General features: G+C 34.7%; 2 protein-coding genes and 1 pseudogene across 2 annotated transcripts; 2 read left to right on the forward strand and 1 right to left on the reverse strand.

Annotated features, from left to right (window-relative positions):
* The first annotated feature begins 203 nt into the window (after positions 1–203).
* On the forward strand, positions 204–14,748 carry LOC121981867 (WD repeat-containing protein 13-like). The gene is made up of 14 exons (XM_042534626.1): positions 204–500; positions 583–827; positions 939–1,042; positions 1,275–1,344; positions 1,457–1,586; positions 1,681–1,818; positions 7,697–7,836; positions 11,052–11,099; positions 11,200–11,310; positions 11,396–11,574; positions 11,660–11,781; positions 14,082–14,158; positions 14,240–14,370; positions 14,440–14,748. Exons 2-13 carry the CDS (start codon positions 636–638, stop codon positions 14,348–14,350), a joined length of 1,422 nt encoding a protein of 473 aa, XP_042390560.1. The 5' UTR covers positions 204–500; positions 583–635; the 3' UTR covers positions 14,351–14,370; positions 14,440–14,748.
* On the reverse strand, positions 3,267–3,409 carry LOC121983684 (annotated as a pseudogene).
* Positions 14,749–15,783: 1,035 nt separating the features above from the next.
* LOC121983254 (thioredoxin H1-like) lies at positions 15,784–16,702 on the forward strand. The gene is made up of 3 exons (XM_042536205.1): positions 15,784–16,061; positions 16,144–16,266; positions 16,346–16,702. The coding sequence occupies exons 1-3, from the start codon at positions 15,975–15,977 to the stop codon at positions 16,484–16,486; spliced, it is 351 nt and encodes a 116-aa protein (XP_042392139.1). The 5' UTR covers positions 15,784–15,974; the 3' UTR covers positions 16,487–16,702.
* Positions 16,703–19,176: the final 2,474 nt, after the last annotated feature.

A 19,176-nucleotide genomic window follows, 5' to 3' on the forward strand; every position in this document is an offset into this window, starting at 1 on the left:
GTTAAGATTTGATGTGGAAATGATTGGTTCCCAGCGTGGATCCGACGTGGACCCCGAGTTATTTCATGTCCGGTGAAAGCAATCCAAGCCATTGATTCGATGAGTGAAGCAGCCCCGTCGGATGACATAGAGTCGTACATCTTGGTCTTTTGACCATAAGGTCCATTCATTTTCACAAATTATTTTTTTTCAAAAATCATATGAATTGCAAAAGAAATCCATTTTCCTCTTCTTCCTCGGCCGAGATCCGGAAAGGCTTGAGGCGGCGAACATCTATTCCGATCTCCCTTCTGTTTCCAGTTGATTCGACTATTGCCGTGTTCTTCCCTTCCGCTAGCTGTGCACGCGGAATCACCATCCGCTGATTGGCGTCCATAGACATCCGATCCGACCCCAAATTCGGTGGCGACGATTTATCTACTGCGGCAAACAAAGTTTCAATCTCGTTGAACTAGTTGAATCGGTTCCAGTAACTGGAGCTTGATGTTTGCCGGAGTGTGGTACGTTTCCTATTACACTTCTGCTGCCATGCTGTAGCCATTTATTCTGCATCGTTAACCCCTCGAGTTATTCTGGTATTAGATCCAAGGAGGAACGCGAGCTTCGTTAAAGGCATCTTGTTTGACGCGAGAGATATGCCGGAGGCAGGTGAAGAACTAGTGGAGCCTGACAAGGAGAAAGCAGAGCCGCGGCCTAATCTTAATCCCGAGTTTTTGAGCTGCATTCTCCAGCCCCCGATTACTCACCACAGCCCGAACTACACTGGAATTCGTCGCCTCCTTATCCACCGTAAAGCTGTCTCCTCGCCGGGTATCGATCGTCGGCAGGTACTGCTTTCCTTCGTACTAGATATAGAAAATTCGGTTCTTAGCTGTTTTGTCGGTAAAATTGGTAAAATTTTGGGGGATTGTGATTGAATACGGAATTCGTGTTGTAAGGAGTGGAGATGCAATGGGAGAGGATACGTCGCATATCGGAATTTTATTCGAAGGCCTAGGAAATGGGAGAATGTTGCCAGCCAGTCAAGCAGTGCTGGTAACAGGTAGGCACTGAAGTCGGATGTTCGTTGCTTTTGCATACAGAGTAGCTTTACATAGTTTTGAAGATCAATTAAACTGGTTATTTTTTACTTGCCAAATTCAACAGACCCGTTCTAAATTCAATTACTTTTTGTCAAATTATCCTCTAATTAATATCTTCTTCTTTGTTTGTCAATGTTTATTCTTTATAACTTGATATTTTTTTCCCTTTTTGATGTTAAATTGATGTGTCAGTGGCCGTGGGGTTCCATCATCAGTTCCACAATCTATACTTTATGACACAGACACTGGGGGTTCTAGCAGAGTAGGTGGTGCATTTATTTTCTTTGTCAACGATTTCACATTTTATTTTCAGGTTTATATGTTCTTTGCTATTCACTACCTAAACAACCAATTGTGGAACTTTTATACTGAAGGATCTAAGAGGTTCCAACCTATCTTTTGGCCACTATAATAGCCTTGATTCAGACAGGCAGATCCGGCATGCTGAACCTGCATATTCATTTGTTGGAATGCACTGTATCTTTGACAACTGTAGAGCTTCAGGTACTTTGAACTGATAAGAAAGAATCCTTTCATTTTTTTTTCTCTTACATTTAAAGCCAATAATCTGATATTAACTAAAATGTCCAACTACCAGCTACAATTGTAAAATTTGGACACATGAGTTCCAATTTACTTGCATATGGTGCATCGGATGGAAGCTTGACAATTTGTAACGCTTCTGAGCAACCATCTCTAAGTCATCAGTTGAAAGGACATTCAAAAGCTATCACAGGTTGGTTGACTCAAATTTGATTCCATTCTATTCTACTTCATTCTGCTTACCTTAGTCTCCCTTCCATTTCCTCCATATTGAGGATTTCAAAGTTGATGTTGCTACTATAAACAAGCTAAACTTGGCTAGACTCTCCTTTGTTTGTCAATCAAGCTTATCAAATACCCAAGATGATGTCCTATGGGCTAATGGAGGAGCTTTATAAGTTTAGATGAGTAGTTAGTTACTGATAACTTAAGCTTAAATATTTTGGCCCAATGGTAGTTTCTGTTAAGTTAATAAGTCTTTTCTCTCATCTAAGTAGGATGTGATAATTGGTGTTAGAGCAACCTAATCCTATGCATAGTGAGATAGCCTAATCCTAGGCATTGTGAGGTACTGTAAATGGTTGCCTTTGTGATGGTGAAGCTACCATTGGGCCTCACACGCTGTCAATTAGAGAAGATTCTCGGCTATGAGTTAGAGTTTTGGTTTTAATGAGAACATTAATCCTTAAGTGAGGGAGATTATAACACTCCCATTTAATCCATTTAGTTATGGGCTAACAGAGGAGACTTAAGCTTAGATAAGTTAGATACTATTAACTTGGGCTCAAACATTTTCGCATAGTGGCCTAATAAATAAAAGAGTCAATTCTTAAGCTTGTTGGCCTGAAGCTTAGCAAGTACTAAGCTCAACTAGACTCTTAATCATTCTAGTATGTGAGCATATTAACATACAAACTAAATAACTATTTAAACAACATACCATCATAATTTGTGCTAATAATATACATGCATAAAATTAATAATTCAATACTTGTTGATGAAACTTTGTAGTATGAGTGAGCTTATAAATGAGCTTTTGTCAAGAGCTTGCTTGACCTTCTTTTTTAGAAACTATCCAAAAATCTTAACTTGTTGAGCTTACTAATGTTCATATTTGTCTTGCTTGTTCATTGAGCCTAAAAAATGTCCAAGCACATTGATATGTTGTGTTTTCTTCATCTTAATATTTCCACCATTTCAGTTGTGCAGATATTTCCTTTCATCTAGGAACAAAGTATTTTGCATATAGATATGAATATTAAGATGTGTTTCGCATGCATACAAAATAGGAAAATGACTCGGAATATAAACAAAAGAGTCCCTTCACCAATTCTGATTTGTATATTCATGATCTATCATTTCAGTTTAAGGATACCTATGGAAATGTTCTCAACAAGTAATTTGATGAATCTTGTATGAGATTTCCTATATATATTAGTGATCATGCACACACGTTGCATGTGTAATATAATATATGAATACACGTAAATTTTATAAAAAGAATATTTTCTGTAAGTAATTAGCCAACATTATTCAATGATAATATTATTTATTCTAAATTTTTTTTTGACATAATGCAATGCAGATGGCGCCAAAATAATACATTTAATCTTAGCCAAAAGGCCCATAAATTAAACTTGGTAAGGGTGCGCCAAACCCATGCAATAGTGCAATGCGAGGGTGACGCTCGAGAATCCCAACAGCAAGCTATTGTAATGGACTCCCCTTATAAAAAATTAATTTAATATCATACTTGATTTTAGCCAAAAAGTCGAGAAAAGTATACTTTCTAACGCCGCCGACTCAAGATATTTATAGAAGTTTCTTTGCTCGTAGTGTTGTCGATCCTAAGATGTGGGACTAAAGAGAAAATTATTGATGAGAAAAATTCTCAATAATACGCTGCGAACTCTAGATTCCTAATTTATTAATGAGAAAAATTCTCAATAATACGCTAAGTCTCGAACTCTAGATCCCTGATTGATTAATGAGAAAAATTTCTAATAATACACCGTAGCTGAGTCTCAAACTCTAGATCTTAATTGATTAATAAGAAAAATTTCTAAATTTCCAATAATACATCGTAACTGAGTCTTGAACTCTAAATCCCTGATTAATGCGTCTGTGGAAATTACTAATAAAACTTGAAATTATTTTCGGTGTGAAAAGAAAAAAGGACATTAACGTAATTTAATTTTGGGCTTTACCAAATTAATTGAGAGTTAGTTAGTTAGTAAAGGGTCCAAATTCTTAATAAGATAGTAAGATACACACACACACATATAGTTTTCCTTGATCTGGATCCACTTGTAGTGATGATGTATGTATGCAGGCTCTTTAATTGTTTAGGTCCAGTAGAGCATCTTTTAGTATGTCTATAAAGATTTGAAGTTCTAGTCTTGTTCTCATTTTGGATGCCAAAGTATGCTTTGGTGGCTCTCTTTTGCATTTTGTTCTTTTCCATGGTGAAACATGATGTTGTCACAATACTAATTTTCTTGCTCCACATATGTTACTTCTATCCATGTCAATGTATCAGTTAATTTTCTATTCAAGACATTTGTTCTGTTGTAAAATATATAAATTAACACTATTGGAAATAAAGAAGGAATGTTTAAACTAGAATATGCATTATGCGATAATTTTGAACACTCTTAGGTATCAGACAATGATTGACTAGGATTGTTTTGGGGTAAAGAAGGACAAGAGAAGATCAAAAACTGATCATAGGATGGCCAGGTAAAGTCAATTTCTGTTCAGTGGGTTAACTGTACATAGAATCTTCCCAACCAGTGCCAACCAAATAATGCTTAGCTAAGAGTCTAGTTCAACCTTTGCGCAAAATGGTTAAAACTTGTTTGACAAGGACTAGGATTAGGCCAGATGCTGGATTGAAATGATTAAGCTAGATTAATTTAGCTAAATTGGTATATCAAGCCAACCTTTTTCTGTAAGTTTATTATACACATGATGCATTCCTAAGGCATAAGGTTTATGTACAGTAGCAATGATTCAGATAGTGATCAGAGATTGTTTATGGGCTGACTGTTTTTGTTTAAAGAAAATTTTGACATTTCTTGTCTATTGGATAGGATGTCATATGTTCTTGTTCGAACAAAAATATTCCACCATAGAATATTTTTTGTGAAAATATTAGTTGACAGCAAAGGTTATGATGCAAAATAATAAAAAATGCATGATGTGCATGAGATTTTTATGAATTCCAAAAAAGATGAAATTATGGATGAAATCCATGATCACAAAAGCATGGTATGAGTGCTAAATAAGTTTTGGCTCTTGTTTCAAAATGGGTATATTGAATTTAGTTTAAAATGAATAAACTCTGAACACATTTTTTAATTATAAGTTAAGAGATTTGAGGAAATAAAATATATAATACCATGTAAGGCTTAAAATTTTAAAATAGCCTCTATCGTGTAAGTTGCAGTACGAGAATTGATTATACGTGTATTTTGAGAATAAGATTGATGCAGCGGAAAACTATCAATTGCATTGATTCGAGCACGAATGCTGAAAGTAATCTTCTAAACCCTGATTCCATAGAATGCTAGGAGATAGACAACCAAACTCGAAGTTTGAGAAGAAACGATGCTATCACAAATTCTTACTAATCAAAAACTTCTTTACATCAACCCTAACAATTGTTTATATAGACTCTAAACCCTAAGACACACACAAAAAAAAAAGAAAAGAAATCCTGACAAAAAGAAAAAATTCTAAACAGATCACAATCCTAAAATCCCTAAACGGACTCGAAATCCAAAAAAACAAAAGACGAAAATTACCAAAAATACTCTAAATGACAAAATACCTTAAATACCAAAAAAAAACTAAAAAATTACTAAAAATAATATGAAAGATATTTGGATTCTCCTGCATTAGTCATCCCGGGTTGAAAAAAATCATCCTCGAGTTTAGAATAGTGACATCGGGATGTAGCCTAGGAGGAAGATCATTTGACATCAACTAGGTAAAATCTATTGGCAGCTACTTTGGAAATCCTCGTCGATCCGCCGACGAGCATGACATCACGGAACTAGTAAAACCTCTCCTCATCAACTGCTAGTTGTAATCTTTAATCTTTTTCTATTGTCAAAAGTTATGAAAGTTGTTAAACATATAATTGAATTTGTGTTTGTTCCTTAGCTGACTTCTCTTCCTGTTGCTAAAGTTTGAGATCAGCAAACTGAAGTTCTAATGCCTTCTACTGTAACTTTTGGCCAAAGTGTTGCTCAGCAGAGCATATTGGTTAGCAAGGAGCTTTGACTTATTTCTCAGCATTTCATTTTCATTGAGCTGAGAAAGGCATTCATCTTCTTGCACCTCAAGCTTGTTGCTGATATTCTTTATTGCATCACTGAACATTGTAAATAAATCTTGTCTCATGTTTAGTCCTTCAGTGAATACTCTTTGACATTCATCCATCAACATTTTATTCTGACATTGCAACTCCCTGCAAAGTAACTCAAGCCTCTCACGAACAGAGATCGCTACATCTTTTTTTGCTACAACTTTTTGATACTTCAAAGTAAATTCTAGCAGCTCTTTATCTGACTTTGTGTTACGCTTTATAGTTTTATGTTTTGTTTCACTGCTTTCCTTTAGACTTATTGGATGCAATTCCATCTTGTCCTTTGTTCCTGTTTCCGAACTCTTGTCGTCTCTTTGGCTGTTTCCTCCGGTTGTTGTACCTAAGAAAACCTCACTCTTCGGTATGCTTGCTCAGGTTTTGACTCTAAAATCCTATCTCTCCCCATTGAATTGGGACAATCTTCGACGCTATCCCTTTTCGTAGTCAGGAGGAGGTGGCAAAGAGAGGTCAGCGCAAATCTCAATGAAGCTATCGGGCAAGGAATCAACTTTCGGGAGGCAGTTTGTCGGAGAAACTTCCATTTGATGTCGAACATCAAAGAAGAGCGAAGACACACTTTTATTGTCATCATCCTCTTCTTCCAACTTCATCAAATTCATTATCATCATAAACTAGATCACCAAATATTTCGATCTTGTGCTCGTCTCTCTCATCGTCGTCGACTTCATCCACCTCGTTGAATGAGCGGATGCATATATCTGGTTGTAGGCTGCCATGAAACTCAGGGATTTCAATTCTCATACTTGTCTCCCAACGCCTGCGATCCTCCTCTACTTCTTCTTCATAAGCATCCTCCTCCCTCCATCACCCGTTTCAACATCCGAGTTTGTCAGGTGACGGAGTTGGACTGGATTTCTTCTATCTTGGTTTTCAAACATTGCATCCATCCTTTTAGTAAGTTGTTCCACAACCCTGTCCATCTGACCCATCAGTTCATCAATCATCTCTCGAACTCGTTGCTCCATATCACGTTCATACACGTAAACTATCGATTTCATTGATTTGCGCACGAATACTAGAAGCGATCTTCTAAATCCCATTAATTTTGTAGTATGTCTGGAGATAGATAACCAAACTTGACATTTGAGAAGAAACGGTGCGGCCACAAATTCTTATTAATCAAAAACTTCCTTACATCAACCCAAACAATTGTTTATATAGACTTCAAACCCTAAAACACAAAAAAGAAATAAATCCTGATAGAAAGGAAAAATTCTAAATAGACTGACAATCCTAAAATCCCTAAACTGATTCAAAATAAAAAAAAACAATAGACGAAAATTTCTAAAAATACCCTAATACCAAAAATTCCTTAAATACCAAAAAAAACTAAAAAATTATTAAAAATAGTATGAAAGATATTCGGATCCTCTTTCATCAAAGAAGCACACTACAAATAATGAGAAGATGGTTTTGCATTTACTGCTGCATAGTTATAATAGCAACTAAATAAGATAGCAATGTGTATATGTAACAAGATAAGCAAACATATTTTTTTCCCATTTAACAATTATTTCAGTCTTTTAGCAACTAGATACATGATTGTTTTTTCTTGTGCAATATGTACAATGTTGTTTTTTCCTATCAATATTCAGCATTTATAAATGAAGATGCTCATGCCAAATTTTGTTGCAGCTATCTTTCCTTTGCTCTATTTGAAGTTCTAACTGCATTACAGATTTTGATTTTTCATCCAACAATCAGTACATTGCTTCATCTTCAATGGATAAAACTGTCCGCGTCTGGGATGTATCAAAAGGTCATTGCATGCGAATAATATATGGAGTTTCACCCCAACTATGCATTAGATTTCATCCGGTTCGCCCACTTTTTCTTTTTCTTTTAATTCTCTCTTGTTCTCTGGAAAATCGCAAGAATTTTGATTATTTTTAGCTCTTTTTATCTTGATTAATAGAAACAATCGAATAAATACAACAAGAGTGAGAATCTATATTCTTTCTTTCATAACTAATAGATCATCTCCGATTAGAGAATGTGATAAGGTACACATAATCCTTCCTAGAGAATTTCTTATGTTTGCAGTGTTGGTGGAAAAAATACAACATAGAAAAAATTGGCAATGGATCATATTACTCATAATGCTTGATTATTCAATGAGATTTATACAACATTTTGTTGTATTTGTTGTGTTGGTGTGAAAGATACAACATAGGAAAAACTGGCCATGGATCATAATTACTGATAATGCTTGATTATTCAATATGATTTACACAAGTTTTGCATGACATATTGTTGCATGAGAAAAATAGTAACTACTGGCTCAACATTGCACTAGTTCTCCATTTGTTGTGAAGTTTTTCATAAGCTCGTGATCCTATTTGGAAAATTATTTTCCATGTTCTAACTAGATTGAAACAATTTGTGCTGAATTGTAGCTTTTAAAATCCCTTTACCTGTTGTATGCTTTTTGTAATTTTTCCCGAGTCTTAAAATATGAAACTAGCTTCTGCAAGCAATTATTATTGTTAAAGTTGATTAACTAACACTAATTTCAAAAGTTTGAGTATTAGGAAAGAGACTACATTTATATTTATATATTGGACCGTTGTATGTCCACGTGAGAGTAATGGGTATGGAGCATCCCAACTTCAATACACCCCTCACGCTCACATGGCTCATGGCTCATGACTCAGAGCTATGGGTGGGTAACTATTATTTTTTTTTGACAAGCAAATTTGAAGCTTGGACCTCCTAATACCATGTTAAAATTGCCTAAACATTTAAACTATTAAGATTAGGAAAGATACTAATTGTATATTTATATATTAGGCTGCTGTACTTGTCAATGTAAAACTAATGGGCTTGGAGCATGTCTACTTAAAGAATTAGCAACTCTCAAACTTATAGCATCCAATGCAGTTAAATATTGAAAGGCATTTGGGCACTTGCTTTAGCTCCTAAGGCTGGCAAGGAGAGGCTTGAGTTTCTTATCTTTCCCTAGGTGGGCTTCCCTTGGGCACCTATTGCAATTAGAGTCATTAGGCCAAGCAAGTGCTTACAATTACAGATGCTCTTAACCATTTTCCAAATGAATAGTTTTTTAAGGCATGTATCACCCTCCAAAGTGCAGGGTCAGTGAAAAATTATAGAGAATTGATGAATAAAAACCAAGGAATCAAGAAAGAACATAGGCAAGGATTTTAAAAAGATCACAAACAACATGTGATTGGGTCACAACATGGCTCATGTGGTGTGACACATATTTGGTGAACACTGAAAAATTATTTAGAATAAATGATGTTTACAAAAATTAATTAAGTATAAGATCTATTATATTTCTAAAGAAATATAATTATTTAGCATTAGCCGCCAAATCTGTAGAGACAATAAAATTGGCGATGTATATTTATAAGCCCTAATGGGAGAATCTGAGGTTCAACATGAGTTGATACTTCTATTACTAGCTATCAACATGTAGTTATAATGTGAAACCATTGCGAGTTTTAATGATAGTTTATTTATTTTTTCTATATTTAAGGTCTCTCTACATATTATTTATATTATATTCATTGAGATAACTACCTTGCTGTGCTTTGGAAAATGCTTAGCTTCAGAAATAGACGACGTTGGTGCCACTGATCCTCATGCTCTATTGTATAAGCATTTATATCTTTCATATACTTTCTGAGGATATTGTTGTGCATCGATTTTTATTCTCAATGTATTCTTAATTAATAAGTTGGATCATAATGAAAGTATCATGACTTGGTGTACAAGGGATCTTTATTGGAGGTTGACTCACTGGTTGTCGCTCTATGCAATTATTATTTAGAATTAATAAAAGTATATACACCATGACAAATTCTGGCTAGTGAGCACACATCAACTCATCTAGTTGAGAAGCCACATTTGGTGGGTTTTCACTATGATGTGTTGCAATACTCTCCATGTTTATTCTATTTGCCAAGATTGTAGTTGGTTTCATTATGGTATATTGACTGTTAAAATACTCAATATTGCTGAATATTTGTGCCTGAGAAACCAAACTGAACAAAATGAGATACATAATGGGGTCTCCAACAGGTGCCAATTGTTATTACTATTGGAGGGTATTAAGAGCAAGTAGGCTTGAAGTGTTGTGCACCCTAGAAAGAAATTATGTTCATTTTCTTGAGGAAACAATCTCATTCATGGATGTTCACAATCCTCATTTAGAAATAAAAAATAATATTTTAAATTGGTTATATTTCCAGTAGAAGATACTCGGGGAGAATAAGGCCAACTCTTTGCTAGTTCTTCAAGGCATGGCAATTTGTCTTTTTGACTATTTTATCAATTTTGCAGCATTACTTCCAATAACTATTACCAAGAATATCAGTTCTGGAAGATATTTATCTGCTTATTCTACCATTCAAAATGTTATTTTGTTTTGCTTTAGTGTCTAGTGAACCTGTAAGGCTGTGTCCTGCAAGCTGTATATGAACTGAATTATCTGACAAGAAAAAAGGAGAAAGGGTGAAGCCTAATAAGAGAGAGTGATTTTATAGTGAGTCACTAGTGGATATTGGTTGCTGCTAACTATAAGGCAGATAAATGGCAAATAAAGGAGAACTTTTTTCTTTAATAAATAGAGAGATGTAGAAATTAATTATTTTTGAAATATTTAAAGGATTTTAAATTTTTTTTTTTTTTTTGAGATTGTTGTGTAATTTCATTGTATTTTCATAAATGGCAACTTATTCTTTGTATGTTTTTTTTTTTACCCTGGCTTTACTTGTGTGTGTGTGTGTATTTCAATAACAATATTTACCTCAGGACACCAAGTTGTATTGAATTATTAAAATCTCTAGTAATTTTTGTGTTATGTATTAAACTATTGCAATTTGTTCCTTCTTGCTAAGTTCCAGGAAGAATAATAAAACATACACTGTTCCCCATATGGAACTCTTTGAAGGACAAGTCTTGTTCCCATTTGAAATCAGAAAGTTACTCTTACAGTCACAATTATCAAATTGTATCCTCATATACTATATTTCATCCTTGTTATGCATGTTCTTTGCTGGGTATTGTAGGTGAATAACAACTTGCTTTCTGTTGGAAATGGGAACAAAGAAATCAACGTAAGTTTCCATTTCCTACATCTATTTCTTGTAAAACCTACTTCAATGTTTGGTTGCTTTCTTTGATTTATTATTTGATTGACCCTCTTTTGTGGCTCAGGAACTCAATTTTAGCACAGGACATGTTGTTACTAAACTTCTATTTGAAAATGAGATTACAGCTATGGACAATGATCACACTGGACAACATCTCTTTGCTGGTGACGCTCAGGTTATGGTCTGATGCACATGAACTAAATACATTTCTTAAATACAATTTAATTGCAAAAAATAACTATTTGAGTGAAAAATCACAGGGATGTATATACTCTGTTAAAGTCAACTCTCATACAGGAGCAATATCTAGGTCTCATAAGAATCGAAGTATCAGGAGTAAATCTCCAATTACAACTGTACAATATCGTACATTCTCATTTGTTGCACGAGGACCTGTACTTCTTGCCTGTGCCCGAGATGGAAATATTTGTTTCTTCAGGTTATTAGTGATTTTTCCTTGGTCCTATACCAACATCCAGTTGAACAATTATCTTTATTCAACTAATTTATGCTTCATTTTACAGTGTCGCTCTGGAAGTTCAAGGATATTTAACTCTACTGTGTTCTCTCAAATTAGCTCCAAGGTCGCATAACATTGGTGCTTCTTTCTGCCCTCTGCTTTCCCTCGGAAAGGGGGAGTTTGTAGGTATGTCCATTTCTATTTGGCAATGTGTTTTGCAAAATTCTAAGCTTGATACTTCTGTTAATCTAATTCTTTTAGTAAAGTCAATATAGCAAAAAAAAAAAAAATTGGTATTGATCTTTTGTATATCACACTAATCTAGTGTTCTTTCTAACCGGTCTCTTTGCTCAAATTTTCAGTATGTCTTATGTTTATGAAAAGTGAGTTATTGCTTAAACAACAGTATAACTTATGATTATGGGTAGTGATCAAGATGCTTGATTAACTTAGGGGTGACTTGGAAGGATGTGAATTATCAAAACTATCCGTATGCAAAACCCAAAATTTTCGAGAAAAATAATTCTCTTTTTTGTACATCAATCAAAGAATATCCAATGTATAATATATTTTTTTTCCTATATGGTATATCCCTAAATTTTCAAATAATTAAAAAATATGAAACCCAAATTGAAATTGGAATTTTCTTTTTGGATTTGTCAGGATTTTTGCCCATCCCTTGGGTAAATTGGTCGGTGTTTAAAATCAGTCAAATGATTAGCTTCTGGAATGAAGCCCAAATGTTATATGCTCACCAAGTGCATACAAGTAGCGCTCTGATAAGGAAATCTAGATTCCAAGCAATGTCATTTTAGAGGGTGTTTGGCTAAACTTATTAAAAACAGCTTATAAGCTCGTACAACTTATAAGTTGTTTTAGGAGCTTATAAGTTGTTAGGTCTTATTTTAAAAATAAGTTGTTAAAGTATTCGGGTGAACTTATTACAATCAACTTAAAGATATTGATGTGTTTGGTATTATAAGATCTTTTTATTAATAAAATTACCAAAAAGGGTATAATACTATTAATAGAGGATTTTGAGATTTTTATTAATAGAAGGTTTTGGGTGAATTTCTACATCGGGGGAGAGAAAATTAGAAAGAGGCATTGGCGGAGAAGATGACACAACGTTGGAAGAAAAGTCGGCGGAGATAAAAAAATATTAGGCTTATAAAAATTTATGGAGGATAAGATGGGGATTTATGAAATTATATAAGGATATTTTAGATAAACAAATTATTAAAATAAGATCTTTTTTTAAAAAGTAGAGTCTTCCATACTTTTTAAAAAACAGCTTATAAACTCCAAAACAGCTTATTTTGACAGCTTATAAGCTGTTTGAAAAAAAAATTACCAAACAAATTTGAAGAGCTTATAAGCTCCAAAACAGCTTATAAGCTGTTTTAGAGAGCTTATAAGCTCAGCCAAACACCCTCTTACTCAATTGTGAAAATGCCTACGCTCTTGTTATTGATCCTAAATCTGTGATGCCTATGCTCTTGCTATTGATCCTGAGAGTGAGAGGGGGTGCTGAATTCAGCAATGAACAAGAAAATACCTCCCCAGAAGATTTGACGCAAAACCTTCTGCATGCATTCTCTCTACGAAAGCACCTACCAATATTAGGAGATAAATGGGTTTTATTTGTGTTACTACTGGTAGATTCCATCATTATTTAGTTGGATGCTTCTGTCAGCATTGCAAGTCAACTAGCTACTGTTATCCCAGATTACTGCACGATCTGAATAACTCAACTTCCATGTACTGCTCTTCGTATGTCATGGAAATCGTGTAGGTATTTCTTTAAACGTTAGTTCGGATCTGTGAAAATCATGGTCTCAGCTGTTGATATTTTTCTTGTTTGAAGTCAGTAGCATGGAGAATGGTATTGTGACTAAAGATTGGGTCATTTCCTTCAGGAACACAAAAAAGAGGATATTTTTTGCTTGGTCAATTTTTTCTCCATTGAAGATGGACAAAGAGAATGAATACTATTATAAAAGAAGTTACAAATGACAAGGCTAATGATTGAAGAAGTAGATGAAAGCCAATTTCTTTAGATAAGGTTTAATAAAATCTATTTCAAATAGTGTTGAAAGCAAAATGTAATCAAATATCCCCCTTACAACTCTCCCTTACGATTCTCTGAGTATTTTGGAAACTTGGCTAAAAGGATGTTACAGCTGGAAAAGCACGACTCTCTGAGTATTTTGGAAACTTAGGTATTGGCTAAAAGGATGTTACAGCTGGAAAAGCACTTGAGAATAAAATAATCTTCTACTTTTATGATCTAACTTAAATCTTAACCATATGTTTTGCATCATTTATGTTGTGATCATTGTATGAGAATATTTGATGTAAGAGCTCTAATATGTTGATCTTATTCTCTGGTTTGTTAATGGAGTTTAATGTTTAAACCATAATTTCCAATTCCCCTACCGTTCAGTGGTCACATAGTTGACTAAATAGTTGATTTTATGTTCTAGTTTCGGGAAGTGAAGATGCAAATGTCTACTTCTATGATTTGACTCGGCCCAAGCATGCATGCGTTAACAAACTTCAGGTCTTTCTTTCAGACCTCTGCTATTCATTTTGCACTCTCCATACTTGATTGTGATTACGATCGAATTTCTTCTTCCCGCAGGGCCATGGCTCCACAGTTATTGGAGTTGCTTGGAATCATGGAGAGAACTTGTTGGCTTCATCTGATTCAGATGGAACTGTGATTGTTTGGAAGAGGGCGCAAAGTGGTTGAGCATAACTGCAGCAGAACAGGTATATTTTCTATTAGCTATTACTAGTCAATATAAAGGTTTCAAATAAAGGATGTGTTTGTTTCTCCAGCGGGGGCCACTACAGCTTGATGCTTTGGACACTACAGCCTAATGCTCGACGGAGTTCATTGATCACAGAGGGTAATACTTTTGTTGTACCATTTTTTCCTTCTTTCTTGTATGTCCTAGTTCTTTCTTACATATATGTTTGGGTCGTGACATTAAAGTCTACTCGCATTAGAAGACTTAATTGACCCATTCTCTTGTTCATAATCGTTTTCTTGTAATTATCATGTGGAAGTATCAGTTTTCACCAATTTGTACTGAATAACCTGCATCTTTTACAAAGCTGCAGTAAGATGTGTCAGTGATTTATCAATCTTTTAGCTCCCTGAGCAGGCATGAACCTTTATAATACTAGATTATACTTGATGGAATAATTTGATGTATAAAATCTCTTTTTTCTATAATTTAACGTATATTTATCTTTTTTAGGCAATGTTTCCGTTCAATTTACCAAAAAGCTTAGTTCGATGAAATGTTTAAATTTGACCTGTAATTTTTATATTAGATTAAAATAATTTAATCATGATGTCAAACATTGTGATTTATATTAGTCCATAAATCAGCACAAAAGTGAGATGTGACCCTAGTCCCCATCCCGTCTTTAAAAAACTTGCCAATGGACGGCGGCTATCCTCGAAAACAATTCGATATTCGCTTCACATCTCGACAGCCAGTAGTTTTTTACTTAGACGCGTCCAATAACGAAAGACAGCAACATAATATTCCATTGACATTTCACATAGGACGTCTCATGCATTTTAAATCCATACATTCCTCTTTGAATCGATTCTATCTCTTTAATTACGAGCACTTCTAGTGGCTGTGGACGCCACCAAGCAAGAATCATATTTCCACAATGATTTCTAAACTACAATCATGTTTAATCCGGCAACAAGCTATCCACAGTTTAGGCACTCAAAAGTGTAAACGAATATAAAAATCGATTGCGCCGGGACTAGATGTGATGATTCTTAAATAACCAAGGGTATAATTTTTATATAGGACACACTTACGACGATTAAATTACAGGTGAAATCGGGACATCATTTTAGAAGTCATCGTGCTTACTGAATTTTTTTTTATGGACAAAATATGAAGTCGGACAGTCTATTTCATAATTAATTTTCAGGATCAGTGGTAAAATTGCACTAATCTATCCAAAAATGCAAGCTCGAATGCGCAAGTGATTCGAGGCATCGAGACACCAAGTGGCAACTCAAAGCCGCCAACCTTTTTATCGCGGTGGATGGCAACGTGAGCGATGCGTAATTTTTTTTTATGTACTCTTAATTTTGCAGAAAGACTAAATTAAAGACGGCGAAATAGCGCGATCGCGATTGGAGCGACGATGACAAGGGAATTCCAATTTATGTATTTATACAATATTTTCAAAAGAAATGACATTAATTCGAGCCTTTTGGCTTATAAATAGAGCACGCTGAACAGAGGCAGAGAGACAGCAGCAGCAGCAGCAGCAGCAGCGAGTCCTCTTTGATCTGGTAATTTGCTCTGTGATTCGAGGGAGAAAAGCCCAGGAGGATGGCAATGGAGGGATCCGTGATCGCATGCCAAACCCCCAGCGACTGGAATCGCCAAATCCTGCTCGCCAACGCAGCCAGGAAGCTGGTACGAATCCGATTCATCAATTAATTAATTTGCTCCTCCAGTAAAACGAACTGAACACTACTGGGGCTGATCGATCCTACAGGTGGTGGTCGACTTCACCGCTCCCTGGTGCGGGCCTTGCCGTGTGATCGCCCCTCTCTTCTCCGAGCTGGCCGAGAAGTTCCCCGGTGTCATCTTCCTCAGGGTGGACGTCAACCAACTGAAGGTAAAAATTAATTCTTCGATCGGTCTTCTGCATGCTGTTACAGTTAATTAATTGCTCGGTGTCGTTAATTGAATGGCAGAGGGTTGCCATGGATTTGGAAGTCGAGACGCTGCCGACGTTCGTCTTCCTGAAGGAGGGGCGCGTGGTGGATAGGATCGTCGGGGCGCGTAAAGACGAACTGCCCAAGAAGGTGGTGCTCCACATGCCCAAGTACTACTGAATGCTCCGATCGCTGCGTGCCCGTGCAGTTAATTTCTCTGCTGATTGCTAATTGTTCTTGGAATAATACGGTCTATAATTTGGCTAGCTATCAGAGTTAATTTACTTCTTCTGTAATAAAACATGATACTGAGTTTTGTCGATTCAGCTCATGATTGTATTCACTATTTATTTAACGCATATATATATGTCTACCGTTGGGATTTACAAACTATTACTTTTGGATTTGATTTTCTCAGGACGAGTAGAAAAGATTTTTTTTGGTTATCTTATTAGTGTGCAAACAAATTAATAATTAAGAATGCAAACTAAGAGCATCCACAATACTAACTTCATATAATATCCATCATCTCATCAAAAAATATAAGTTCCACTGCAATATACTTATTATAACAATATATCTTTTTCACGTATATTCATTTTATCATTAACACTCATTATTTCTCACAGTACACTCAATTATTTAAAAATAATAATATTATTATTAAAAAACACTCTCATATTTAATTTTTACTTCTTTTATTCAATTTTTTACTTTTAAAATTTATAACTATTTTAATAAATAAAATTTAAAAAAATAAAAAAAATACATTAGTGGGGTGGGACAGGGCTGACCCACCCCAGCCCACTTGAACGCGTTCAAAAGGGATAACACCCCTTCACAACCCTTTTAACATTGTTTAATGAGAGTATTATGGATGCTCTAGCTAATACAATGTAATCTAATAATATGAAAATATTAATATTTAAGTTTTGAAAAATTTCAATCTTTCCTTGTGAATCATGGGTAGAAACTAATATAATTAATGAGATTTGATTGAGAATAATTTTTTTCATATATTTTTTTAATTAATTCGCATTGCATAAAAGCTCGAGTTCATGAATAAATGGGTCGTTCATGACTAAAATTATGTGAGAATTTTTAAAATTCGAGTTCCTTGATTCGAGTAAAATTGAATTAACTATAATTTAAAATAGATTTGGAGTAATTTAAATCTTAATTTGAGTATATTTATATTAAAATTATGAAAAAAATAAATAGATTTTAGCTAGTTATCTGTGAAGTAACATATTATGAACTAGAATTTAGCTTAAAAAAATTAATTAAACATATTCCATGCAGTTTGGCTCGAAAAGCTATGAATAGGCTCGATTCGTCTGCACGATATTGACTAATAAAATCTAAAGCAATGATATATAACCTGAAGTGTCCAAAGTCAGCTCAATATCATTGGCCCTTTGGTAAGAAACAAGTAGATAAATCATAAAGTATTTTACCCTTACTACTAAGTGGCATTTTGCATAGAAAGGTTAGGCACACTTAAGAAGGTATTTTTTTACCTATTAGGAAGGATAAATTACGTTTTTGGTCATGTAATTTATATTTTTTTTTCAATTTTAGTGAATAAATATATTTTTAGTCTAATAACTTATAATATTTTTCAATTTCAATTTTTTTTTTTAAAAAAAAAACAAAATCCACATGGATCATAAAAAATAAAAGTCACATAGGTCATATAAAAAAATATCAAAACCCCTAAATTCAAGTTACAACTCTGTATTCCGATCGTCAGCTGGATATTTTTTGATGTAAAATTTTAATTTTAGAGAAAAATGATTAAAATTAAAAAATATTACAAGTTATTGGACTAAAAATATAAATTGATTTATAACATGACTAAAATTAAAAAAAGTACAAATTACATGAACGAAAACATAATTTTCTCCTATTGGGAATTAACTCTAAGACTTAGTAGAGTACCAATTGCGCCCCCGGGGTCATGGTGTCACGGTAGAACATCTAGGTTATCACCTAGGTACCTGCGGTTCGAATTTAAGCTACGGTGTATTTACAGAAATTTTTCCTCCAAATGGAGGGGGGTGTAATCAAAGGATGTTAGGCTTCTGGGCTGACCGCCACATGCACTTTCCGATTTACCCTGGTGGCCGATGGGAAACTTCCGTGGGGTCGGATCAATCACCCCAGAGATAGTCAATGAGGCTAATTAAGATTATCATTTTTTATTAGAGTACCAATTGTAGCATCCCGTGGGGCCAAGATTCTTTAATGATTTCTATAAAAGGTCATACGTTGACTCTAAGCGCCACACACAATTAACCCTATATCCATATGTAGAGAGATAAATTAAGAAATCGAAAAGGCCACCATATGAGAGGGTATTTTTGCCGGGAATCAATTCTTGTTCATTTTTAATCTACTATATGATGACCAACTCGGCTATGCCCCAGAGGTAAAATTCTTGTATGATGGTGAATGCAATAGTTGCTTACCTGGGATCAATTAAACTCTATGAACAAAGACATTCACAGTTTTTTTACTCAGAAACACTCTGATTACTGTAATTGTTTTTCTTAAGCATTCACATAGTTAAAGGATTCGATCGGATGACAATCAAGTACATGACATGAGATTGCTAAACTTGAGAAATTAAAATCGAAATATAAGGAAGACTATATCTTGTTTAATTACCCCATTCAACACAGAGCCACGGTTCGACTTAGTTGCTCAACTCAGTGACCAATTGGACAAGGAACACCAGTGGTATTAGGCCCATTGGTGCAACCGGAAGTTTGAGACTGCGAATCCAAGCCCTTGTTAAGTTGTTCAAACACAACTCCCTCCTTTGCAGAGCTTGAGCTTGAGCTTGAGCTTTCACTTCCACTCAGAAG

This window comes from Zingiber officinale, chromosome 5A, assembly GCF_018446385.1.
Source record: "Zingiber officinale cultivar Zhangliang chromosome 5A, Zo_v1.1, whole genome shotgun sequence".
Taxonomy (NCBI): Eukaryota; Viridiplantae; Streptophyta; class Magnoliopsida; order Zingiberales; family Zingiberaceae; genus Zingiber; species Zingiber officinale.